This window comes from Manis javanica, chromosome 4, assembly GCF_040802235.1.
Source record: "Manis javanica isolate MJ-LG chromosome 4, MJ_LKY, whole genome shotgun sequence".
NCBI classification, from domain to species: domain Eukaryota; kingdom Metazoa; phylum Chordata; class Mammalia; order Pholidota; family Manidae; genus Manis; species Manis javanica.
Window position 1 is genome coordinate 53,567,732 of NC_133159.1, and position 27,664 is coordinate 53,595,395.

The 27,664-nt window shown below is 37.3% G+C and overlaps 1 protein-coding gene across 7 annotated transcripts in view; it reads left to right on the top strand.

Moving 5' to 3' along the window:
- Positions 1-27,258, top strand: part of AK4 (adenylate kinase 4) — a 94,429-nt gene extending 67,171 nt beyond the window's left edge. For 6 of the 7 annotated variants that reach the window (XM_073234076.1, XM_037024320.2, XM_017674453.3 and 3 more), the window contains 3 exons: positions 5,726-5,898; positions 8,549-8,667; positions 9,816-17,695. In XM_073234076.1, coding sequence (XP_073090177.1) covers positions 5,726-5,898; positions 8,549-8,667; positions 9,816-9,930 — 407 coding nt within the window. In that variant the 3' untranslated portion in view covers positions 9,931-17,695. Of the gene's footprint in view, positions 1-5,725; positions 5,899-8,548; positions 8,668-9,815; positions 17,696-26,106 lie in introns of those variants that run through there. The other variant, XM_073234078.1, reaches the window with a different exon arrangement.
- Positions 27,259-27,664: the final 406 nt, after the last annotated feature.

Here is a 27,664-nt window from a genome sequence, read left to right on the forward strand (position 1 = left end):
ATTCTACAAAGAAAACAAAAAGGCTCACAAACACATGGAGGCTTAACAACATGCTTCTAAATAATCAATGGATCAATGAACAAATCAAAATAGAGATCAAAGAATATATAGAAACAAATGACAGCAACAACACAAAGCCCCAACTTCTGTGGGACGCAGCGAAAGCAGTCTTAAGAGGAAAGTATATAGCAATCCAGGCACACTTGAAGAAGGAAGAACAATCCCAAATGAATAGTCTAACATCACAATTATCGAAACTGGAAAAAGAAGAACAAATGAGGCCTAAAGTCAGCAGAAGGAGGGACATAATAAAGATTAGAGAAGAAATAAACAAAATTGAGAAGAATAAAACAATAGTAAAAATCAATGAAACCAAGAGCTGGTTCTTTGAGAAAATAAACAAAATAGATAAGCCTCTAGCCAAACTTATTAAGAGAAAAAGAGAATCAAAACAAATCAACAGAATCAGAAATGAGAACGGAAAAATCACGACAGACTCCAGAGAAATACAAAGAATTATTAAAGACTACTATGAAAACCTATATGCCAACAAGCTGGAAAACCTAGAAGAAATGGAGAACTTCCTAGAAAAATACAACCTTCCAAGACTGACCAAGGAAGAAACACAAAAGTTAAACAAACCAATTATGAGCAAAGAAATTGAAATGGTAATCAAACAACTACCCAAGAACAAAACCCCCAGGTTGGACGGATTTACCTCGGAATTTTATCGGACACACAGAGAAGACATAATACCCATTCTCCTTAAAGTTTTCCAAAAAATAGAAGAGGAGGGAATACTCCCAAACTCATTCTATGAAGCCAACATCACCCTAATACCAAAACCAGGCAAAGACCCCACCAAAAAAGAAAATTACAGACCAATATCCCTGATGAACGTAGATGCAAAAATACTCAATAAAATATTAGCAAACAGAATTCAACAGTATATCAAAAGGATCATGCACCATGACCAAGTGGGATTCATTCCAGGGATGCAAGAATGGTACAACATTCGAATATCCATCAACATCATCTACCACATCAACAAAAAGAAGGACAAAAACCACATGATCATCTCCATAGATGCTGAAAAAGCATTTGACAAAATTCAACATCTGTTCATGATAAAAACTCTCAGCAAAATGGGAATAGAGGGCAAGTACCTCAACATAATAAAGGCCATACATGATAAACCCACAGCCAACATTATACTGAACAGCGAGAAGCTGAAAGTATTTCCTCTGAGATCAGGAACTAGACAGGGATGCCCACTCTCCCCACTGTTATTTAACATAGTACTGGAGGTCCTAGCCATGTAATCAGACAAAACAAAGAAATACAAGGAATCCAGATTGGTAAAGAAGAAGTTGAACTGTCAGTATTTGCAGACAATATGATATTGTACATAAGAAACCATACAGACTCCACTCCAAAACTACTAGAACTCATATCGGAATACAGCAAAGTTGCCGGATACAAAATTAACACAGAAATCTGTAGCTTTCCTATACACTAACAATGAGCCAATAGAAAGAGAAATCAGGAAAACAATTCCATTCACAACTGAATCAAAAAGAATAAAATACCTAGGAATAAACCTAACCAAAGAGTGAAAGACCTATACCTTGAGAACTACAAGTCACTCTTCAGAGAAATTAAAGGGGACACTAACAAATGGAAACTCATCACATGCTCATGGCTAGGAAGAATTAATATCGTCAAAATGACCATCCTGCCCAAAGCAATATATAGATTTGATGCAATCCCTATCAAATTACCAGCAACATTCTTCAATGAACTGGAACAAATAATTCAAAAATTCATATGGAAACACCAAAGACCCTGAATAGCCAAAGCAATCCTGAGAAAGAAAAATAAAGTAGGGGGGATCTCACTCCCCAACTTCAAGCTATACTACAAAGCCATAGTAATCAAGATAATTTGGTACTGGCACAAGAACAGAGCCACAGACCAGTGGAACAGATTAGAGACTCCAGACATTAACCCAAACATATATGGTCAATTAATATTTGATAAAGGAGCCAGGGCCATACAATGGCAAAATGACAGTGTCTTCAACAGATGGTGCTGGCAAAACTGGACAGCTACATGTAGGAGAATGAAACTGGACCATTGTCTAACCCCATACACTAAAGTAAATTCAAAATGGATCAAAGACCTGAATGTAAGTCATGAAACCATAAAACTCTTAGAAAAAAACATAGGCAAAAACCTTTTAGACATAAACATGAGTGACCTCTTCTTGAACATATCTCCCCGGGCAAGGAAAACAACAGCAAAAATGAACAAGTGGGACTATATTAAGCTGAAAAGCTTCTGTACAGCAGAAGACACCATCAATAGAACAAAAAGGAACCCTACAGTATGGGAGAATATATTTGTAAATGACAGATCTAATAAAGGCTTGATGTCCAACATATATAAAGAGCTCACATGCCTCAACAAACAAATAACAAATAATCCAATTAAAAAATGGGCAGAGGAACTGAACAGACAGTTCTCCAAAAAAGAATTACAGATTTCCAACAGACACATGAAAAGATGCTCCACATTGCTAATTATCAGAGAAATGCAAATAAAAACTACAATGAGGTGTCACCTCACACCAGTAAGGATGGCTGCCATCCAAAAGACAAACAACAACAAATGTTGGCAAGGCTGTGGAGAAAGGGGAACCCTCCTACACTGCTGGTGGGAATGTAAATTAGTGGAAAGCAGTATGGAGGTACATCAAAATGCTCAAAACAGACTTACCATTTGACCCAGGAATTCCACTCCTAGGAATTTACCCTAAGAATGCAGCAATCAAGTTTGAGAAAGAGAGATGCACCCCTATGTTTATCACAGCACTATTTACAAAGCCAAGAATTGGAAGCAACCTAAATGTCCATCGATAGATAAATGGATAAAGAAGATGTGGTACATATACACAATGGAATACTACTCAGCCATAAGAAGAGGGCAAATCCTACCATTTGCAGCAACATGGATGGATCTGGAGGGTATTATGCTCAGTGAAATAAGCCAGGCGGAGAAAGAGAAATACCAAATGATTTCACTCATCTGTGGAGTATAAGAACAAAGGAAAAACTGAAGGAACAAAACAGCAGCGGAATCAGAGAACCCAAGAATGGACTAACAGGTACCAAAGGGAAAGGAACTGGGGAGGATGGGTGGCTAGGAAGGGATAAGAGGGGGGAAGAAGAAGGGGGGTTCTAAGATTAGTATGCATGGGGGGGTAGGGAGAAAGGGGAGGGCTGTACAACACAGAGAAGACAAGTAGTGATTCTACAACATATTGCTATGCTGATGGACAGTGACTGTAAAGTGGTTTATAGGGGTGACCTGGTATAGGAGAGAGCCTAGTAAACATAATATTCTTCATGTAAGTGTAGATTAATGATAAAAAAAAAGAAAAGGGGAATTACTCCCTGATAGGATAAAACTAAGTGTAAATCAACGATTAATGCATACTTTAAATATCCTTAATTTTGATCACTTAAAGGGTGTCAGATGATCGGCTATGGAGGTACATTTTTCTGATAATATTCCTTTCTCTTAAAAAAAAATAAAGCAGTTCTTGTGTGGTGACTTCCAATGAGTTCTACGCAATGGTATAAAGGGCATATCAAAGTGTGGGCAAAGGGTCTGTTTGTGTTTATACAAAGGATCAAAGCCTAATTTGGCTACCCAGAAAATGAACTAAGATACGATATGAAGAAGAACTTCCAACATCAGCACTCTCTGGAAGAGTCATACCAGAAGATGATCATCAAAAAAACCTCAACAAAGATCCAGGTGATGCTGCAGTTGTAGCTGCATTCATCCCACCGGTTCCTGGACTTGCCATTGGAATGAAGAAGGAGATATCTAAGCTGGCCTGCGCATACAGTAAAACAACAAATTTGGCTGGATCTATACTGTTGGAACTCAACCAAGAATTAGGAGAAGTGCAAGTTGTAGTGCTCCAAAATCTTACGACTACAGACTATCTACTGTTAAAAGAACATATGGGATGTGAACAGTCCCCAGGAATGGGTTGTTTTAATTTGTCTGATTTCTCTCAGACTGTTCAAGTTCAGTTGGACAATATCTACCATATCATAGATAAGTTTTCACAAATGCCTAGGGTGCCTAACTGGTTTTCTTGGTTTCACTGGAGATGGCTGGTAATTATAGGTCTGCTTTGGTTATGTAACTGCATTCCTATTATGTTAATGTGTGTATGCAATTTAATTAGTAGTTTAAAACCTATACATGCTTAAGTTACTCTACAAGAAGATATGTCAAAGAAATAATCAATCTTCCCATGTTATCTTCCGTCTGCTACTCCTATAGCTTTTCTTCTTCCTTCCTAATTACAACCCTTAAATAGAATTTGTGCCTCATATTGAATTTACCGAGTATCATAATTCTTCCAAGTGGTAAAGATACCTCAAGACAAATACTGGGCCTAAAAGCCACAGGGCTTAAATCTGCAAGGAAGAAAAAAGCTAACCTTTTCAAACAATATTGCCTCTCTCTCACTTACCAACTTTACATTTCCCTGTATGGCCCCGGAAGATGACTGGTTAGCCAGAGACGGGTAAGATTCCTCAAGGGAGGAACAACCTAAGACAGGCACAGTTGCAGGGGGCCCATCAGGTGAGAAATTGGGGATCAACAGAGGTGAGGCTTAGAACCTCACCCACCCCTGTTTTGAGAGAAATCTTCTGCATCCGTGGATGTTTTATTGCCCTTGTCTAGTTTGGATTAACACTTAGTCTACAGGCACACGCCTGATCATCTAAATTTGCTCTCTTACAGCACTAAACTATGTTTTCTACCTTTATCTTGCATCTACCTACCACTTCAGCAGTTTATTTAAAAAAAAATAATAGTGATCAGGGAGAAATGTGGGATTCACATATAAATCAAGTATAAAAATCAAACAAATATTCATATTTCACTTGATTGTTTATAGTTCATAATGTGTGATCAAAACTGAAAGTTTCTGTGATGACTGCCCCTGTACTGTTCACCATGTAAGAACTTATTCACAATGTAAGAACTTGTTTGTTATGCTTCAGAAGATTGGAGACTGATGAGAATTAGGCTTGGGGTGGATTAATGATTATACATTGAGCATTGAGTCCCCTATACAGAATTTTATTGTTAACAACCATTTGATCAATAAATATGAGAGATGCCCTCTCAAAAAAAAAATAAACTCTATTATTTTGTATATACACATGTGAATGTGTATATATAAAATATATGTATACATATTCATATATATACATACAAAAAATTTTCGGTAGCCTAAAAATAATATATTCAGAAACTGTTGAAGTTAAAAGACACAAATATAATTTTTGTCCCTTTGTTTAACAGAAGAGGAAATGAAGATCATGTAACTTGTCCAAGGTCACACAGTTAAGAGCAAAGCTGGGACTAGTCTTGTGATTTTCAGTTTAGTACACTTTGTGCTTTTATCACATGACTCCTTAATCTTTGAATATTCCAATGCTGAAGCTAGGATATAAAGTAGCATAGTTTCTTCTAACACTAAATTTATGGTGGTAGATAAGATTCCTGATTAAAGTTCCTTTCTGGGTGGTATATATGCAGATTTGATTATTCTGTCACTGAAAATATTTTAGTGACTAGTTAGAATTGAGAAATGTCTTAACATCTGATGTGTTTTGTTTTTGACATTTAGGTTTTCCTAGGACATTAATTCAGGCTGAAGCCCTGGACAAAATGTGTGACCTGGATCTAGTGATCACTTTGAACATTCCATTTGAAACACTCAAAGATCGTCTCAGCCGACGTTGGATTCACCCCCTGAGTGGAAGGGTGTATAACCTGGACTTCAATCCACCTCATGTACCAGTAAGAATATACCGAGTACTTTCACAGATTGACAAGAAAGAAGCAAAACATTTCAGTTGAAAAGTGGGTAAAGGATATGAATAGATTATTCAAAACAGAGCAAATCTACAGGGCTGATAAATATTTAAAGATTCTCATTCACTAGTAGTCAAGGAATGCAAATTAAAGTTTATAACATCTATTGCTGGTGGGGGTCTGGGGAAAATGGTATATAAAATAGTAATAATTTTTTAAAAAGCAACTTTGTAATGTTCATTAAATTTTTTAAATACATGTTTCATTTACCCCACCTCTGGGAGTAGAGGCTATGGAAATGAAAGCACTAGCAGATAAGGTCATATACACAGTGATTCTTGTTTCAGTGTTCTTTGTATTGGGAAAAACAAAACAAAATCTGAAAATAAAATGAGTGTTCATCTATAGGGAATGATTAAATAGATTTGAGAATATCTACAACTTGGAATATTATGTAGTCAGTGAAAAGAATGATCTAGTGCTATACTCTTTGACCTGGAGAAATAGTTCCTCTAGGTGTTGAATATGAAAGTCAATAGTGCAGTGATAACTTTTTTGTAAAACAGTGACCATCCCTTTTTACATATATTATTTTTTGTGTGTATATATGCTCTCTCTGTAAAAGTAGAGATAAAGATATAAAATATATGCTAGGCTGGCAAACTGGATGGGGCTGGGACTGAATTAAGAGCTAGGATCATGTGACTGGTGGGAGTAAGGTAAAAGGACTCGGGAGAGCTAAAGGAATAAAAAAGTTCAAAATAAAATAGCTACACATTTACATAAAATAAATACACATACAGGTATATGTTTAATGAAACTTTTAAAATTAAATTCATTTCAAGAGTTACTATTCTTTCTGGCAAAGACATGAATTAGTTTAATATGATAATTCTTAAGTCTAGTTATTTGGTGGTAGATAGTATTACTTGTTATCATCCAAGTGTGAAAGATGACAAGGGGTGACAATTGCGTTTTGTTGAATTAATATCTATAGAATAGGTTAGACTCAAATATAGACAGTCAGTGATTACTGCAGAAAACTAACTTGAAGAGGGTAAGGATGCCTTCCCAGCTTCTGGGTGCCCTGGTACAGTGAAGTTCCAGTGACTCTGTTTGTTTGGGTTAAACACTAGTCACCTTTTGAAGTCTTCTTTTTTAAATGTAAATACTGGAATTCCTTTATTGGTTCCCTTCCTCTTTTCCCTCCCAAGAAGCTAGCTTAGGAGGAAAAAATGGATAGGGAGGGAAAGAGAGTTCTGAATATACAATGAAGCCCACAAATGCTTCACATTTTGACACTGCCTGGACTGCTGATGCAAAGGTTCTTACAAAATTTGAGAAGCTTTAAAACTGAGTGGCTTTCCAAAGGTTGGAGTATCCCTAAAAGAACACCTGCAATTACAGTGCTACTTCTAGAGACAGCAGTGAAAGTGCTAGTCTGGGCCAAGTGAACTAGCTGCTGTGTGGCCGAGCTCTCCCAGAAAGAGGGATACTATTGTCCTAGTATCATTCCGTTCTTTCTGGAAGCAGTTGCTGGATTTGCTGGTGCTCTGAAGTCCTGGAAAAAGAAGTTTCACTCTTCTAAGCTTTGCAGCTTAAAGTAAAAAAAAAAGGAGGAAGAAATATAGGTGATATACAGCCTTTTCCCATCCCCATCTCTCCTGTTGGGTCAGGGTAACAGCCATGGAACACACATGTGGTAATTATGTGGCTAACCAATAAATCATAAATATAAGTTATATACCCAGGGCCCTGAACTGTAATGGAATTTTAGTGCATTTCAAATTTATAGCTGGTTTCTGATTATCCAATTGAGTTGCCTGAGCCTTTTGGTTCCGCTCTAGCCTGCCTTTTGAGAGATTTATTTCTTGTAACTGTCTCCCCTAGTGGATAATAGTCATGCACATAGGAAGCAAGATTCTTATCTGTCCATTTTGCTATTTATTGGTAGATATGGTTCCTGAGGAGATTAAAATACATTGAAAATCAGGTTTTTTTTAATGCAATTTTTCAGTTCTCAGAATGTTTGTTCTTGATTATCATGGGCATATATGATTCACGCCTGTTTTAACCTACCTTTAGATAAGTCATTATTTGATCTAGTAAAATAACCTGAGGTTAATCTCAGAAAACCTACATGATAGAATTTTGAAAGCTAGCAGAGAAAGGACTGAGATACCCTCTTCTAGATTAGTGATATTCCTATGTAAACTAGCTGGTTCTTTGAGACATTTTATTTTCCATATCAATAACTCAGGGATTAGGGAAAAAGGCAGTTTTAGGACTATTTAGGGGTCAGATTGACATTGTCTAAATGTTGTTTGTTGTTAGAGGAGGCAGCATGGAATTTTAAGCTGAAGTGAAAGTATCATTTCTCAGTGGCACTGGAAAATGTTTGGAAAGATCTGAGAAATCAATCTAGATTTAATGTCAAACCTCATGAAGTTAGGTTGATATACCATTAAGAGTATTATTTCTTTTTCAACTACCTTCACCATTAGCATTCTCACCTGGGCCTAATTCATCATGTGGTAGGCATCAGAGCTGAATACATGGTTTTGCACAGGAGAGTTTTTGTCTGTGGGATGGCCAAGCTGCTGGCCATAGTAACTGGTTTCTCTAATACTTGTAGGGGATTGATGACATCACTGGTGAACCATTAGTCCAGCAGGAAGATGATAAACCTGAAGCAGTTGCTGCCAGGCTAAGACAGTACAAGGATGTGGCAAAGCCAGTCATTGAATTATACAAGTGAGTGTGTGTCAATATTTTTATGGTAGACTGCCAATTAGAAAGGTGTGGCTCCTAGTGGGAAGGGCATTGGGCAGAGGTGGGCTAGTGTTTCTTTAAGCTAGATAAATCCTAAAGGCCCAATATCTCCCCAGAAGTCAGATGAAATACTGGAGTTATACATGGGAGGTAAAGTCCAGTACTTCCATGCTGGAATTCTTGTAACACAAATATTGGAACCTGATCACTTCTGTGTGGTTGTAAAATTGCATCTAGAAATATTTTCATTTTTCTTTTTAAAAGGCAGAAATAATGGTTTACACTTTGACACTCCCCCATGTAAATATCTGATTTAGAGAGATTAGATGGGACTTTCCCTAGATGTGTCTGGAGGGAGTTTAACAAAGAAAAGCTAAACCTATGAACTACGGGTTGCAAATTCAGGTGGCTCCATGGGCCACGCAGGTCGTGGAAATGAGCATCCAGCCTGGTGGGGGCTGTGTCAGGCTGGGCAGTAGGCTGGCAGCTGAACCGGACAGCTCCTGTGCTGCCCCAGACGGTTATCACCACAGGGGCACTCAGACCCAAGGGGGCCAGTGATCTCTGTTTTTCAAGAGAAGCAGAAATCTGGCTATCTGTGAGGAGAAAATAGTCCCTATTTTTTATACTGGTAACAAATTTAAAAAATTTTTAACAGCGTGCAAGCCAAACAAAACCCATATGTGGACAGCATTCAGCACATAGTTTATAGCCTCTGCTATAATCAGTTTCTGGCCGTGTAGCCCCTAAATAATTTAGCAGCCATTAGATTAGAAGTTCTCCTGGTTGTATTATGATATATCCTGTGTCTCACAGTCCACTGTAAGTCATCAGCGTTTTAGAGTACCAAAATTTGCTGATGATTTTTGCTTGTCAAAAATGTATATTGAAGCAAATTTCGGATTGTCCATATAATGATATTCTCTGACATGTTTAAAGGGGAGAAGAAAAGGTGGCATCATGGCAAGCATGCCAGAATTGCAAAAACTATGGCTTTATTTAGGTCTACTAGTGGGAGTGTCCACACATGTGATGGGGCTTAGCAGTGTGTGATATAGACCGTGAGATAATGCCTGCTTTGTACCTGAGATCTTCACAAAATGCCTTACATGTTTGACTTTGTTTTTCAGGAGCCGAGGAGTGCTCCACCAATTTTCTGGGACAGAGACTAACAAAATCTGGCCTTATGTTTACTCGCTTTTCTCGAACAAGATCACACCTATTCAGTCCAAAGAAGCATACTGAGACGGCCCAATGGAAGAATCAGGAAGATACCGTCCTTTATTCAGCTGTATGTGTAGTATTGGTGCCATGTCCAAATTAGAAGCTAGCTGAGATAGCCTGCAGCATCTTTTCTAGTTTAAATGGTGATCTGATATGGAAACTAATGAGTAGCGTTAATGAAGAGGCTCTTCTCTGCCTTGCAAAGGGAGGATCATGCACATGTACACATGTTTAAGATGTCTTTGCATATGTCTCAAGCCCTTCATAAGAAAGCAAGTACAGGCTGGATTTCACAGGGTGTGTAACGCAAACTCTAGCTGATTTCTGACAGTCACGGTGTTTCCGTAGTAGCCTTGTTATGTGGTAGTGGTGGCCTCTGGTTCCCCCATCTCCCAAAGGCTGTTGAACCATCATACCAGGAGGCCTGAGAATGCCAAGGGCTGCAGCCCAGGCCTGTTCCAAACTCTGGTCCATGCCTTCCTGGTGACCGTGGGATGAAGCCAACTGCTCTCAGTGGCCGATCCTCTGGCCTGAAGTGACTGTCTACAATCCATTTTTTCGGTCAAGGAGTGACACCTTGTTTTCTGCGTCCATGCTCCATAGACTCTCTCTCTTTCAGACATCCTGGAATGAAAGGATTTGGCTTCTATTTTTATTAGACTATTTTCTTTTTTTACATGTGTTTTCCCTTCCTAGGCTATAATGTAATATGCATACTTACTGCTTTTATCCCTCTCAAATTCCTTTTCGAGAGCTGAGAGCTAGGGGACGATGTTGAGTCACTCATGCACCAGGTACTGAATACGTGGAGGGTCTACTTAAACTGCTGGTCTGACTCTCATGGGTTGATACCTCTCCTCCCTTTTGTTGTGGAAAGATAAAATCATCAAAACTTTTTTGGGAAACCAAAAAAAAAAAAGAAAGAAAGAAATAGTTACCTACATAAATGTTAAAAGATTCTATGTTATGTATAGAAGTTGTAAGACCACATGGAATTACTAGGCTAAAAAAGTAGTTTAGCTTTTTATTCAAGTAAAAAAAAAGTATTTTGAAAATGCTGCTAAATATTGATGCTGATAGTGTCTTTCTCCTATAAGGGACCCAAGAATATTAGAAACAGTTGGCAATGGAGGTGGATGGATCCTATAGGGTAGAGAAAACATTGTACTGGCTGTGTCCATACCGAGTATGACAGTTTTACAGTTATGGGAAAACAAATTCTTAATTTTTTTTTCCTATTCCAAAGATGCTTTCTATGGAGTGGCCATTAAGTCTAGAAGTATAGATAATACTACTTTGTCATTTATTATAATGTAATACCCGTAAACCATTTATTAAGGATTTGCCTCATTTCCAGACTTGTTGGCCACCTTGTATAATTCTTGCTCTCCTCTGAAAAGGACAATGAAATTTATTCCTGTTGCCTTAAAAATAAATGTCCCTCTTCTTGCATCATGATTGTCCTCAGGGAAGGTCTTTTACTATTCCTGGGAGTGACTTCCATCTAACTCTTCACACTAGTGAGAATAAAAAAAGCCTATTTCAGCACTTCAGTGGTGCTGAAATACATTATTTATTTTCTGAAGACATCTGAGCAAATCTCCAGTCAATTCACTGGCGCCTGTATTCTGTGTGATAACAAGTGCGTCTTCCTTTCAAATACTGCCCCAACTCTTGCCAGTTCATCTCCCTTTGTCCCTTCATGTGAATGTTCTTTGGCTACCTTAGTAGAAACATAGCTGGGTCTCCTCATCCTCTGCATCACAGTGAAATGAGATTGTTTACTTTTTTAGGTCTATGCAATTGAAATGCCCAGTTCAGGCCTATAAAACATCAGTGCATGATCTTGACTTCTGAGTGCTTTAGAAGAGCTGTGTTTGAGTACTGGTTGATGGGGCGATAGGGTGAAATCAGAGACGGAGGTACAGCTCAGGTTTCCCAGGTAACCAGGCATAGAGAAAAACAAGTCTGATATGAGGAAAATTGCACAATTTAGAGTAGTACTGCCATGGAGACTATTTCCACAAACTAGGACAACTGGGGAGTTAAGGTTTTTATATGGATTATTCAACAGAGAAAAGTGCGTGCTTTTTGGAAGCAAAAAACCCTTCAAACCTCTTCACTTCCCTTTGTGTTTAGCAGACCCTCTAGCATAATCACTCTTTGGAGTTTTCGGGAGAGGTATGGGAAATGGGATATGGCCTGATTTCCTACTCTACTTCTCCACCTTTCCCTGTCTCCTTTCCTCCAGCAAAACAGATCATAGTCAGTGTCACAGTCACTCAGTGTGTCTCAGCAGCATTTCTGTTCCTGCCTTTGCCCAGCAATTGAGTATCCTTTGCGAGGTAACACTGCTGTAAGACAAACATCTTTGCCATCGTCCTTTGGAAGATGTTTGTGCTCAGTGACCTAAAAATTCTATTTCTGGTTTTCTTCAACAAACTCTCTAGTTTTTCCTCCAATGATTTTATGAAAAATTAAAGTTTTTTTGAAAATATTTTGACAAAGTAAAGGGAATATTTTTTTTTCTCCTCCTACCATACATGGGGTTCCTTCATAGTTTGCAAAAAGAGCAGTGTAGATGGTTTCTAATACCTGTCCTCCCAGTTTGTGATTCTAGACAGCTCTGAATGCATTTTTCTTACATTATCCTACCAGGCTTCCCAGTTACATAGAACTTGAAACCCTGCTGTGTTTAACACCCTCTAACACTAAGGCAAACATAAAATAGGTACTATTTATTGAAGGCCTATTGAGTGAATACCATGCAGTTTTAAGATCTTTATAAACATCTCTTTCATCTTTCAAGCGTCCTTGGTATAGGCACGATCCTATGTTTATACACAAATACCGCAAGCGCCAGAGGTGTGAAGCATCTTGCCCAGGCTCCTGCTGCCAATAAAAGGCATTGCCAGGACCCACACCCAGGTTTGCCTGATTCTGCAGCCTGACCTTGCCCCTGGATTTTAACTACTGATGTTCTGTCCCAAGCAACCCAGGCTGCTGAGCTTGCTTGGTTTTGCTAGTATTTCCAAGTGGCCTCACGTCAAAAACTAGCAGACTTCACTATGGTGACTATGGTAACACTCAATTCTGTATGAGACTACTCCTTCCCCCACTGCCCACCATTTGCTTTAGCAAAGGGAGCTGCTAGAGGAGAGTCTGAGCTCTTGATCCTCCTCCATAACTACTCATTTACAAATAAAATGAAAGGCTGCTAAAGTAGCCTCGTCTAGGGTCCCAGCTAATCTGTGGAGGAGGCAGGCTTGTGGTCTTCACTACCCTTTTGTTGTCCACGGTGGTGTGCCCCTGAAGGGACCTTTACCCTTGAGCCACCCAGTCACAGTGCTCACACATAGACCTGGGCTCCTGGGAGGTATACACCCACTGCTCACTTCACTGACATCAGAACAGATCACTCCCTTGCTCCCCACCCCCAAGCAAGGCCTGATAATAAGCTGATTCCTTCCTAAAGTGCTGGCAGGTAAGCAGATGGTGACTGAGGCCCTAACACAGGGTAACCCTTGAGTTTTGTACCATCGTCCCTCTATTGCACTCCACATTAACAAGAGTCTGCCAGATTTGTCCTTTCTGCTGCCATCTGATGTGGCACTGCTTGTCATGGACAAGCATGGCGATAACCAAGGGAGGCTGGCTTCCTGTCTGTCTGCTTTCCCCAGGGTCACTCCCTGCTGCCCTCCAGCAGCCAAGCTCAGATGAACTCCACATTCACTAGGGATGTGCCTGTCTCTTTGGTAGGAAGGAGAAAGGTAAGAGTGGCAGTGGGAGAGAGGACGATTCCTGGAGGATCTCCTCTGACTTTTTCTACCATTTAAACTTGTTAAGATAGGTTAATTTTAGATAGAAAGATGCTTATGCAAACCCATAAATACAGCTTTCACTGGAACCAGAGTTCAATATTTGACTTGAGCTATTTGTCTGAACAGTTTACCAGCCTGCTGGGGCTCAAATTATAAAGACTGTAAATTTCCAAATATATGAAGGTATAGGCATTCTTAGTAGTTGCTATGGTACTTCATGCTCAGTGAATTACATGCATTGCCTAATTAAATCCTCAACAATTACCCTATGTAATAGATACCTGAATTATGTTGCTTCCTTGTATTTAAAAACTGAAATAACCCTGTTTACTTAAATTTGTGTTTTCATATACCTATAGGGATAAATCAGGAAGTTCAAAAGAGCCATATCTTTTCCTTGTTTGAGCTCTCCATTCTCATTAAGAGGTGAAACAATGTATTTGCTCCTGCCTGGTATCTTTGCAGTCAGTGCTCAGGTGCTGAGATAGGAAATGGGAGCTCAGAGGGTCTTGGTGGTAGTTACACACTGTATATACAGAGGGCATATGTCTTATCTGTACTCTGCTCTGTTACAAGATCCCAGGAGGCATTTGTATCTACCTGATGAATTTCATTAATTATCTTTCATTTAAAAGACAGCATCCTTTCTTGCTGCAGTTAATTTTGCTAGAGAGGTAATTTACAAGGCAGTCATGTTCATAGTATGAATTGTTTTCTTTGAATTCTCCTTAAATTTTAGTAACTGTCTTGTCTATTTGGTGTCTCAGAAGAACCCAGTAACAGAAGCTTATTTTAATATGGGAATGTGGTCTGGTTGTCAGTTATCATCCCTTCTGTGTATATCTGACACAGTCTGGTTTCCAGATGAGAAGTGTGCAAGACCCACAGTTGGGAAATCACAAAGCTATATTTCAACTATGAAGAAAAATCTGCTTCCTGCATCTTTTGGGATGTATTATAATTACAATTGTTCATAAATGCCATACCTTATCTTGGTTTTAACAAATTTCACAATTTGTGCCAAAATAATTGTCATTATTTGTAATGCTTCAGGGAATTCTGCCAATTTGATCAGTGTGTGTGTGCATGTGTGTGTGTGTGTGTGTGTGTGTGAGAGAGAGAGAGGTGGTGAAACACTTCCAAAAGCCCTTGCATGGCATGGATATGCATTCCTTCTTTCGTAATAATTAGGCTATTCTAGGAAGCACGGTATCATTCTTGAAATACAAGATAGCCTGTTTAAAACTTCAAAGGAGCAAAGTACCTTGAAGTTTCTTCCTGGGGTCTGTGCATGTGTAACTCCATTTCATAAAACCTTTTCTTGCTTTGGCCTTAAAGTCAGAAATGTACTAAGTAAAAACAAACTTTTTAATTTAATTTAGAAAGGAGCAAAGGGGAGAAAAACAAAAACTCAGTCTTTATGTGAGCTCTAAGGTGATAGGGCTTAGAGGGCTTTTTCCAGTTTTATGAGAATTTGTACTACTGATTTTTATATATTCTTGGTCTTGAGATGAACAGATACCTGGGAAAATTGTTGGATTACAATGGCATTTCACTGTGATTACTCTCAAGCTCAAATCAGTTTGCTAACCCAATGCTGATGTCTTTGGCTTACTGTCCTGTGAAATGTTAGCTCGTTTCCCAGATGGCACGTGTTTACTGTGAGTCAGCGCTTTCCTTCAGCGTGAAAGTAGTCAGCCCTCTTGATTTTGGTGTATGTGCTTAATTCAGAGTGTAAACCTGTAGTCTGATCTCTAATGCTCCTGTGTTAATTGTGTTACTAATTATTTTGATTATCTTGCTTGAAGATTGATTCACTTTTTAATTTGATAGAAATAAAAGTTCTTTTTTTGGCTTATAACTAGTGAATTCATTTAATATTTGTTGTATAGCTGTTTACATGTTTTTATAGTATACATTTTCTAGATATTCTCATTTATGCCTTTGTGCAACCACTCCGTTTATCAACAGTGTTATCTCCAGTTTGCAGATGGGGAACATAACACTGTGTGCCTGGGTAAGGTGACAGTTGGTGGCCAAGCAAGATCCTGAACCCAAGTGCTATGCTCTTCAGTCTCATTTTCTTTTTTGTTGTACTATGTTGCCTCTCTTTGTATACCTTCAAGTTCCTTATTTTTTTAGTACTTTCTTCTTTACATATTTTCATGCATATTCTTTAATTCTTGAAACACCTGGATGAGGTGAGCAGATTCCCCTATTTTATGAAGTAGGAGACTGGATCAGAGTATGACTCTGAAGTCAGTGTCCAAGGTTACTCAAAGCAGAAGTAGAAACCCCAGCAGGTGGTGGTGGTGGTAGAAGCTAGAGCCACGGAGGAAACAGCCTCTGCAGAAGCACCGTGTGATAGGGAGTGGGGAGAATGCCCTTGCTTCTCCCAACCTCAACTGTCTCCTGCAGGGGCCTCCATTCGCTGAACCCAACCAGAAGCCAGCTGACATAGGAGCCTGAGGAACATGCTCTACAGGTTTTCAGGTCCCTGAAAGGTGAACCTGGATATGATGGCAGTGTGGTAGACTGTATTAAAGTTCAAGCCATTCACCTTTTGAGGAGGATTTTATATCTCTGCCCACTGGCTTCATGCTTGGGCATGTGATTTGCTTAGCTAGTGGCATGTGAGTAGCAGTGAAGCCTGCCGCTTCTGAGCAGAAGCCTTAGAAGCCAGAGCATGGTCACCAATCCCTTTCCCTTTTCAATGAGACTGGCACTCAACGGGCTTCTTTTCAACTGGAATCCTAAAGCGAAGACATAGAGTAGGGATGTGGCCAAATCATGGTGGATTTGTAGTATATATGAAAAATAAACCTTTGCTTTTGTAAGCCATTGAGGTTTGGGTGGAGCTGGGCACAACAGCATAAGTTAGCCCAATATGACTGATAGAAATGGACCCAAGATTAGTGTGTCATGTCTTCTGTTTATAACTTTGATTCCCTTTTCAAGCACTATTAGGCTTTAGGGTGCAAAGATGAATAAGACCCAGTTTCTGCCCTTGACTTCCTCACAGTTTCCTGGAGGGGATGGACATATGATTAGATAACTCCACACTTAACTGTTGGCATTGATCACTGGATTGTAATTGAGAGAATACAGAGATAGTGACTGTCTTGACTGGCCAAGTAGAGACCAAGGAAGAGTTAGTATTTTAACTGAGTGATGCAGGAAAGAGAACCCAAACAGAGGTTATAGTATGTGGGTAGCAGTATGAGCATGTATCCCAGGAGCTGGCCAGAGCAGAATGAGACAGGACTGGGGAGATAAAGGTGAGATTGAGTTGTATGGGAAATTGTACTGACCTGATCATAACTTTGCTCACAGTAGACAGTACAGACTATGTCATAAAGTGACTCAACAGATTTGCATAATAAAATTATACTACAAGTCTGTGAACTAAGAAGTGGTAGTAAAGTTCAACAAAAAGTGATGGTAGGAATAAAAAAAGTATCTCAAGGAGAGAAATCAGGACCAAAAATGAGTGAAATGGGGGTGAGTGTAAGGCAGGAAGTGTGGGGGCTGTGGGGACCTGGAAAGTACTGCTTTTTCTAAAAGGGGAGTCACTGCTCAGCTCTGGCCAATTGTTATTAGGAATTTTGTCCGATGCTGTCCAATCATTCAATTTGTTAAGAGAAGCCAGAAATCTATGTTTTTGTGTGGAATCTTTCTTTTAAATGTGATTAAAGTTTTTGACACACATTCTGTAGGCCAAATAGCATTTCCTTTGGAGCTAATTTGGGACTTCTGGATCAGAGAGAGAGAGATACAGGAGGTAGGAATTAGGATCTTAGTAGCTAGATAGATGGCTATGAAGTAAGGAGATAGGATATAGAAGGGGAAATGAGTTTGAAGGGCAGGATTTTCTAGCTTTGATCCCATTCCCCCAAAATGCAGTTTTATAGAATTCTGCTTTATCAGAGAATACCACTATTCAAATAAATCACTTGAGTGTCTTACCCCAGAGTTCAATTGAGTGATTTTTCTCATATTCATTTCAGCCAGTGAATATGTAAGCACCCAATAATTCTATGAACACCATACCCATACTTGAGGAAACCTTCCTAAACTATGTATGTGTGTTTTTATGTGTACATGTGTGTGTGTGTGTGTGTGTAGACATATGCATGCATATGTAATAGAATATAACAGTTAAGATTTATCGAGGGTGTATTCTGTGGCGCCAGACAATAGGCAAAGATGATGTACACTGGCTACAGATAATGAACCTGAGGCTCACAGATAATTTATACAAGACCACCTGCCTAGTAAGTGGTAGAATAAAGACTTCAACCGCAGTGCTTACTTATGGTTATTCAGCTGTTCTTCCTCATTCTGACTCTACTACCCAAAGACCCAAAGGGACCACAATTAAGAGCTCTGCAATCAAGGCACCTTTGGGCTTGGGTAGGACTTACAAGAATTGGGGTGGAGAGCTCTGCCTCTTGGAAGTAACTAGGATTAAAGCAGTGTGGAGTCCCTCTTGAGGCCACCTTTTTTTTTACCTAACCAGGATCCTTAACAAGCTTAGAAGGTTTCCCATGGAGAGATCTCATATCCCATCAGGTGTTAGCACCTTGCACTTCCCCATTCTAGGGCCATGTACCCTAATAAGAGAATAAGATTCCTGACAAGGAAGTCCAGGGATGCAAAAAAACGAATATTCTGGTCAGTCAGGACAGATCAGCCACTTTCTTCCCAGTAATGGCCCACATACACTGACTAATCTGCATCCACTGACTGTCATATATATCAACCATCCTGGGTGCACCAACCAGCTCAGACTACTCTGGACATAGCACCAGGACATAACAATTATTCTGGACACAGTGATCATATGCACTCATTTCAATAGAGAAGGCTTCTATCAGTTCAGCAGGGTCAGGGAGAAGAGAGTATGGGCTAATACTGCTTAAAGACCTGAATGAAGCATCTTTCATACTTTATCTGTATTAAAAAAACTACTGTATTTCCCCTGTGACAAAGCAAATAAAACAGCCCAATTCTACTGCTTGTATGAAATTCTTATCTAGAAATTTACAAATGTTGGCATTGATCAATTGAGGTTAGATAGTGAGGACTGACGATAATGACAGATGCCTATATCTTACTATTTCTACACATCTTCCAGAAACCATATTGATCAAGGATAGCACATAAAATCACAACTCGCTACATAACACAAGTATATATACCACATGACCAGGAAACAAGACTTCAAACTCCTATTTCATTTGAGTGAGGAAATACATATCTGAAATCAGTAGCACTATCTATGGAGCCCATATGGAAGTGAAGAGTTAGACAGGAATTATTTGGGAAACGGAGAGGGCAATGGGGTTGCAGAGAGTCTCACACTAAGTGAAGAAATACTGAGACTAACTATGCTAGATTAGAGCACTCATTGAAAGGGTTTAAAGTACATGGGTCTAAGTACATTGGAAGGACTAGGCATCTCTTGGAGATCTGGTGATGAAAAAGGAAGAATAAAGAAGTTGGTGTAAATTAAGGGTCCTATAGACATAAAATAGTTCCATGAAATTGAAGACGTACTAAACTCTTCCGTTACCTTCCTCCCAAACCCCTGAAAGAATACATGCTCTTCACTAAAGGAATTCCATTTTGCTATTTCAACTGAAGAGGGCACTCTTGAACTAAGAAACTAGTAAACCACTCAAATCCTTTAACCCCATCTGCAGGAACACCTATCCAAGAAAGTCCGTCTTGAAAAGGAACAGAAAAGGGTAGCCAACATCCATACAAAGTTATGTTAGAAAGGAAATAAAATGAGGAAGTTCCTCAGCTGATGGAAAGACTCAAGACCCAAGCTTGAAGTAGAAGAAACTGTAACACAATACTCCAACATGAATCAAATATTGTTAGACAAGCACTAATAGGTATGAAAAAAAAAACTACAAATCAGAAATTCACAAATGCATAAGTGAAGTGGGCACAAAACAAAATATGTGAAATGAGAATTGACTCAGAAAAGAAAGAGAAGGCAATGACCCAAAAATTAGACCTAAATTAACAAGATGCCCAAAGAAGAAAAGATCCAACAGAATATACAAATGGCACTTGGAAGAGTGAAATGAAAATTTCCAAGAGAAGTAAACAAGAAAAAATGAAAAGCTCAGAAAGAAAATAATAGTTAGAAAAGACAAAGAAGATCTAACACACCTATAATTGAATTCTCAAAGGAAGAAAAACAAAACAGTAAGTCAAAACCAACATTTAAAGCTGTAATACCATAAAAAGTTACCAAAAAATAAATGAATGAAATCCTGAACCTACATATTCAAAGTATAAATTGTGGAACTGTGAGAATTGACTCAGAATAGTCAATTTAACACATATTCTATGTACAGGAAAATACCTTTGGGCCTTCAGGCAATCAGATCAAGTGATTTAATATACAAATCAAAACACCAATGGAGCAATAGTTTTGAGGAAACAAAGTGTGAACTAAGGATTTATATCCAGCCAAGCTGACCTTCAATTATCAAGCAAATGGGACAAAAGATGCTTATAGTTGCTGACTCTGGGTGAAGGGCACCAAGGGTAATATTCTTTTGACTTTTCTGTAGATACTAAGTTGGGAAATCTTTTTTTTTAAGTTTACAAAAGTACTGATTTATTGATCTCATAATTCCTCCTTCTCTGCAACCCCTGGAATCCATTAATCTACTTTCTATGGATTTGCCTGTTACGGACATTTCATGTAAGCAGAATCATACAAGTGGCCATTTATGACTGGCTTTTTCACTTAGCACGTTTTCAAGGTTCATGTAGCATGTATTAGTACTTCATTTTTTTCATGGCCAAATAATATTCTATTGTATGGATATACTAGTTTGTTCATTCATCAGTGATATACCCTTCATAAATTTTCACCTTTGGGCTATTATAAATTATAATGCTATGAACATTTTAATACACATTTTGTGTGGACATAATGTTCTTAATTCTCTTTTGTGTATACCTAAGAGTTGAATTACTGGGTCATATGGTAATGCTCCCTATGTTTAACTTTTTGAGGAACAACCAAACTGTTTTTCCAAAGTGGCTTATTTTACATTCCCACCAGCAATGAATGTGCATTCCAGTTTCTTCACATCCTGGCTAATTCTTGCTATTGTGTCTTTTTGATTATAGCTATCTTGTGGATGTGATGTGATATCTCATTTTGATTTTGATTTACTTTTCCATAATACTCAGTATCTTTTCGTATTTCCTTATTAGCCATTTGTATATCCTTTTTTGGAGAAATGTCTATTTAGATCATTTGCCTATTATAAAACCGTGTTACTGTCTTTTCATGATTGAGTTGCAAGTGTACTTTATAGATAGCAGGTACTAGTTTTCTATCAGATATAAGATTGGCAATATTTTCTCCCATTATTATTTTTCACTCTTTTGATAGTGTCCTTTGAAGCACATAGTTTTTTATCTTGATGAAGTCCAGTTTAACTATTTTTTTCTTTTGTTGTTTTGGTATCTTATCTAAGAAACCATTACCTAATCCATAGTCCTTTGAAGCACATAGTTTTTTATCTTGATGAAGTCCAGTTTACCTATTTTTTTCTTTTGTTGTTTTGGTATCTTATCTAAGAAACCATTACCTAATCCATAGTCACAAAGATTTACCCCTATGTTTTCTTAAAAGAATTTTATAGTTCTTACATGTAGGTCTTTGATCTATTTTGAGTTAATTTTTGTATATGGTGTGAAGTAGGGAATCCAACAATTCTTTTGCATGTGGATATGCCAGTGTCTCAGCACCATTTTTTGGAATGGCTATTCCATTTCCATTGAATTGTCTTGGTACCTTGGTAGAAAATCACCTGGCCATAGATACGTGGTTTTATTTCTCCCAATTCTATCCCATTGATCTGTCTATCCTTATGCCAGTATCATCCAGTTTTGATACTGTAGCTTTGTAGTACATATTGAAGTAAAAAATGTGAGTCCTCCAACTTTGTTCTTCTCTTTTAAGAATGTTTTGGTTCTTCTGGGTTCTTTGCATTTCCATATGAATTGTTGAGTCAGCTTGTCCTTGTCAATTTCTGCAAAAAAGACATCTGGAATTTTGATACGGATTGTGTTGAATCTGTAGATCCATTTGGGGAGTATTGCCATCTTAACAACATTGAGTCTTCCAATCCATGAAGATTTGATGTCTTTCCATTTAATTCTTCAATTTATTTCAATGATGTTTTGTAATTTTTAGTGTATAGGTCTTTTGCTATTTTAAAAAATGTATTCATAAGTGTTTTGGTCATCTGATGCAATTGTAAGTGGAATTGTTTTCTTAATTTCATCTTCAGATGGTTCATTGCTAGTGTACAGATATGTAATTGATTTTTGTATATTGGTCTTGTATCCTAATACCTTGCTGAATTCCTTTTTTAGCACTAATAATTATTGTTTCTCATATTCAAATTGTTCCAAGTTTGGCAGGTAGGATCCTCTCCAAGTTGTTCTTGTTTCTTTTTGATATGGCTCTAACAGTATTTGAACACTTTCTTGATTTTTTGGCATAAGATCTCACAGTCATCTTGTACTTTCCCTTCCAAGACCTGGAATTAGCCATTTCTCCACAGAGCTCTGGAGTATGGTGTCTGGAAATCACTAAGATCTTGGCACCAGGTGTGCTCATTTTTATTGTGGTGATTTTTAGACAGAATTAAGAAGTATATCTTTTAAATTTTAAGCTGATACTGATATTTCTAATTCAAATTTAAACATTACAGAATTTTCCCATACTCTTTTTTATTTTATATCTTTCTTACACTGAAAATCTCAGTTCCTATTAACATTAAGATATTTACCTATTCGCTTTATCTGGGTTCTACTTTTAGTTTCATGTAAGTCAATTAATTATGTTCTTCAGTAATTAGGAAATTTTTCTTTTTTAAAAAAATTGTTCAGTAGTGTGCTTAGTGGTATTGTTGATTTAACTTCTGGGGCTAGCTGCTTATCCTCTTGAAGAGCAGTAGCAATTCACTGGCAGTTGGCAATTGATTTTTGTATGCCAGTTTTATATTCCACTATATTAAGGAATTCTTTAATAATGTCTTTGTTATAACATTGATTCTCTTGGGTCTTCCACACATAACATCTGTATGTAGAAATAGATTTACTTGCATTTTCCTCTTAGTTGTAATTGTTTTCTCTTGTCTGATCAACTGGCTAATATTTCCAAAACACTGTTAAATAGTAGTAGAGACAATGGCTTTCCTTATCTTATTCCTGACCTTAGAAAGAATGCTCTCTTGTTTCTCCACTAAATAAGAATTCTTAAATTTTCTCCATTTTCAAAACTTGGCTATGTTTCTTTCAATGACTTTTTTCTAAGAAGTTTTAATTACATGACTATATTATAATACATTGATTTATATTTTTACCTTTATTATCTCTTTCTTTTTGGTCTGTTTGGATTTTTCTAGCCTTTTGAGTTGAGAATTTAGTTCATTCATATTCAGTGTCATATTTATATAATTTAAGGCAGTGAATTTCCCTCTATTGTCATAATAATATCTCACAAATTTTGAAATGTAACAGTTTTCTTTATAATGCTATTAGAAATTCTTCAATTGTTTTGTAATTGCAGTGTGATCAAAATTTTTTGGTATTATCTCTACTTTATGGAACTCTTGAATTTTTTTCAAGTTTTGTGACTCTCCATGAATATTTGAAAAGAGGGTGTGTTCTCTATTGAACATTTGCATTTAAGTTATGTACAAACTATAAATCAATTCAATTATATTATTAAGTGTTGTATATGAGAAAAATGAGATTATTTATTAGATTTTTATGGTGATATATTAACAAGATTATCTAATACCCTTTTAGATCTACTAGAAATCTGGTTTGGCAGTTAGTTTTGTCTTTTAGAAGTCTGAACTCTCAGACTCCTAAGATGGGATGTACCAAATGGTGAAAACTAGGAAGAGGAGGGAAATTTCATATTTTACAATTAACCTGAAGTGTTTTTTTTTTTTAATACCTTGCTGCTTAATCTTTGATTATATTTTTTCTGGAGTCAAAAGTTTAAGGAAGGATATGAGGGTTTACTGTTTTGGTTTTTCATTTTACATTTCTTAAGTCATAGAAATGATATGTGCTTCATAAGGAAAAATGGGGTGGGGTATAAATTAATATAGTCCCATTACTCAAGTATAGCCATTGTTGGTAGTTTGGTATTATCCTTCCAATTTCTTTCCATATGTGTATGCATTTCCCTTATATATAGTTATAGTGCTATTTGATACGGATTTCATCCCTTATTTTTGTTGGCATTATAGGAAAAAAATTTGCCTTAATTAACATATTTTCTTCCTAAATACTATTTTTAGTAGAGTTAACATGTGGACATATCAATAATTCTTCTATAATTAAATTTTTTACTTTTTTGTTAAGTGAAAATCTGTTTTTCTGATTTTTAAAAAGAATACAATTCAATATATAACATTTACACAGTAGTAGAGAAAAATATAAAATGATGCCCTTAATTCTTTCACATAGAGGGTGAACCCTATTAATATTTTGGTGCCTGGTTTTGTAGGTTTGTCTCTACTTACCATAAATGCAACTGTAGTTTACTAAACTATAACCTGTTTTTTTTTTAACTTGACAATGCTATTAACAATGAGAATTACAACAAAAACCTTCCAATCTTATATCAAAGAATGTCCTTGCATAAGATGATTTTTGTTTGTTGTTTCAAATTTGTATCATGAAAATTTCCAAATGTATGTATTGGTGGAGAGAGATAATGGCTTAATGTATTCTGTATAACCACCATCCACCTTCAATACTTATCAACTCTTGGCCAGTCTTGTTTCATTTATATCTTCATCCATTTCCCCACTCTCAGATAATTTGTGATTATTTAGTGGATCCTGGTCCCAATGATGACTCGGAAGTTCATTAAGTAATGCGCATATTTCAAGGCCCTTCACAATGTGGTCCTAACATTCCAGTTATACCTCTTGCCACATGCCCAGGAGTTGTATACTCAAGCTATTTCAAACTAAGATACGGCCACATTCTTCAAACATGCCTTGCTCTTTTGGGGCCTCTGTGTTTTTGTGTTTGCTATTCCATCTTCCTGGAATGTTTCTTACTCACTTTCCTGTTTGTCAAACCCTTCTTTGTCTTTCATAGTATAGCTGACATCAACTTGCCCATGTAGCCCTTTTTTTTAACTTCTGTGAGTGTTCCTGTAGCATTTAATACCATTTCAACTTTCACCCTTATCACACTGCACATTTGGAGCAAGTGCTCCCGTAGGGTGTAGGCCAACCTGCCACGGGCCTGATAGGAGGAAAACATTTGGTAAACAAAATCCATTGAAAATTTGGAAAAATATGCTTTAAAGTGACTTAAGCATTTGAATCTATGATAGTGTTAAAAGAAAATGTAAAATATTTAGTTTTATAATGCTGAAGTAAAAAGCCATCCATAATTAAGACATTTATAAAAGATCAACAGTTTTGACTACAATAAAGACTTTAATTTTAAGTTCAGGGAAATTCTCTAAAGAACTAAAAGAAAAGCAACTAACTTGGAGGAAAATTTCACAGTGTATATAATTGATTACTGATATCCATAATGTATAAAGAGACTCTACAAATCAGTAAGACAGAAACTCAATAGAACACAGGGTTAAAAGATAGTAATAGGAACAGATAAGTCACCAGATACAAATGGCAAATAAATATATGTAAGTTGTTAAACCTCTCAGTTAGGGAAATAAAACTAAAAAGAACAATGTAAACCATTTTTTAACATACTTTCAAAAATTAAAATTAATAATAATCAGGATTGTGAGGTTATAAAGCAAAGGAAAACTGTCACAGAATATACAAATTGATAGAGTCACTTTGGAGGGCAAATTGCCAGTATGTATCAAAATACAAAACTCACATGTCCTTTGATCCTATAATTTCAAGGAATCTATCCTAAAGAAATACAAACACAAAGCTACATACATAAGAATATGCACAGAAATCTTGGTTGAAACAGGAAAAACTGGAAATAACCTACATACATATCTTATACTAAAGATATGGTTAAGTAATAACTAACAAATCACATTCTTTACATATATGCAATACTATGCATTGGAAATTTTTCCAGCTATATTGTTAATGAAAAATATGAAGAATATGTAGATTATGATAACCATTTATGTAAACAAAATCGTGTGTGTGTGGTGGGTAGTATGTCTCTAACTCCAGTGTACAAGAAATAGAACTTCTCTTATTTTTCTATAATTCAGTCTAATTTCTGTTTTGATCCCCACGGCATCAACCTCATATATACAGTCTCAATGAATTTGAAGTTTCTTATTCTTTTTCTCCAGGACTGCATCTGAATTACAAGGAACTAGGCGATGGTGACAGCAGTTGGTCCACCTGATACTGGAGGTCATCTGTTAACACAGGAATCTGACAATATATCCATCTTCTTGTCTGCTTCTTGGTCATCCAGTTCATACCGGTTTTTCTGTCCTTTCAGCCCCAGAAGTTCTCTCTTCTACTTCTCCACCCTGTTCATGGACACAGAAACCCTTCTTCAGGCCTAGGACTCATTTTGCTGCGCCTGTTCCCCACAAGGGCACTGGAATGTCTGAGAAACTGTCTATCTCAGGATGCTGCCTCAAAGACAGACTGCTGAGCCCCTCCCTTTAGAATCCTCCAAAATGTATATTTTCACCATTTTCTTTCAGTCTCCCTGCTCTCCACCTTCCAGGGGAATGTCAAAGGGTAGGAAAGTCACAAGTAGTCAGTCTCTGTCCTCAAATCCTCCACCTTTCTTATTTATTGTGTTTTTCCAAAGGCTTTGTGTGTCAATATATATAATAGGATTCATCCTCATTCCAAGGGTTTTAGAACCAAAGCCAGTGGAAACCCTCACAGCCCCTATACTTCTTTTTTCTCTTCCTTCTCCCGCTGTGTCAACAAGCACAGAAGAGCCAAGCTGTTTGACTTGGAGAGTTGCAACAAGGGAGGAATTTGGTTAATATTTCTAAATATTTTCTTGTTATTTTTTAAATTCATATTTATTCATATGTGGACATATAGGAGAAAGGCCTAGAAAAGTATATATCAAATAGTTAATAGTGTCTGCTTCTGGGGAAGGCTATGAAAAGTGGAGAGATGCAATCCTGCCATGTGCCTGGAAGAGCTTGACATTTATGAACGCATAAATGACTCCACAAACTCCAGACTAGAGGTTCAGAAAAAGTGGCATGTACAGGATTCTCCTCCTCCTCTTCCTTGCTTGTTGACTGTTTACAGAGAGTGCATGACATTTCTCTTTCATGTCCTCCAAACTGGGGACTAAGAAGTAGTAGATTCATCAAACAAGTTTCTGATCTGTATTTCATTTCCAGTTATACATTTAGTGAACCCCAAAGTCCTATTTTCTCTCTGTTGTTTCAAACTTCTGTGTTGAATTTTTGTCACCAAATCTGCTAAAGAGTAGTAAAGTAAACTGATACAATTCTCTTTGACCTGATTGATCCTCTTTTGGTTCAAGTTTAAACAGGGAAATGTAAAATGAAGGAAGTGGGAAAGTAAAGGGTCAGGATCTAGTAGACCACATAGTCCCAGAACAAGACTCCCACAAACATCGGTGGAAAGGGAAGCAGATCCACGTATATTGAGCAAGGTCATACCTGTTTGATCATATAAAAACCTCTATTCTTGGCCTTGGGTGCTTCAGTGACTTAGATGGAAGTAAAATTACATTGATTAGATTTACAGCTTGGACAGATCACTTTCTGGATTAAAGAATCAAGATTTCAAAAGACCTTGAGTCTAGATCAAAACAACAAAATGCAATTTAATGGAAATGAATGCCAAATCCTACATTTAGGTTTAAAAAATTTGGTTGCACAAGTATAGCATGGGAGGAAC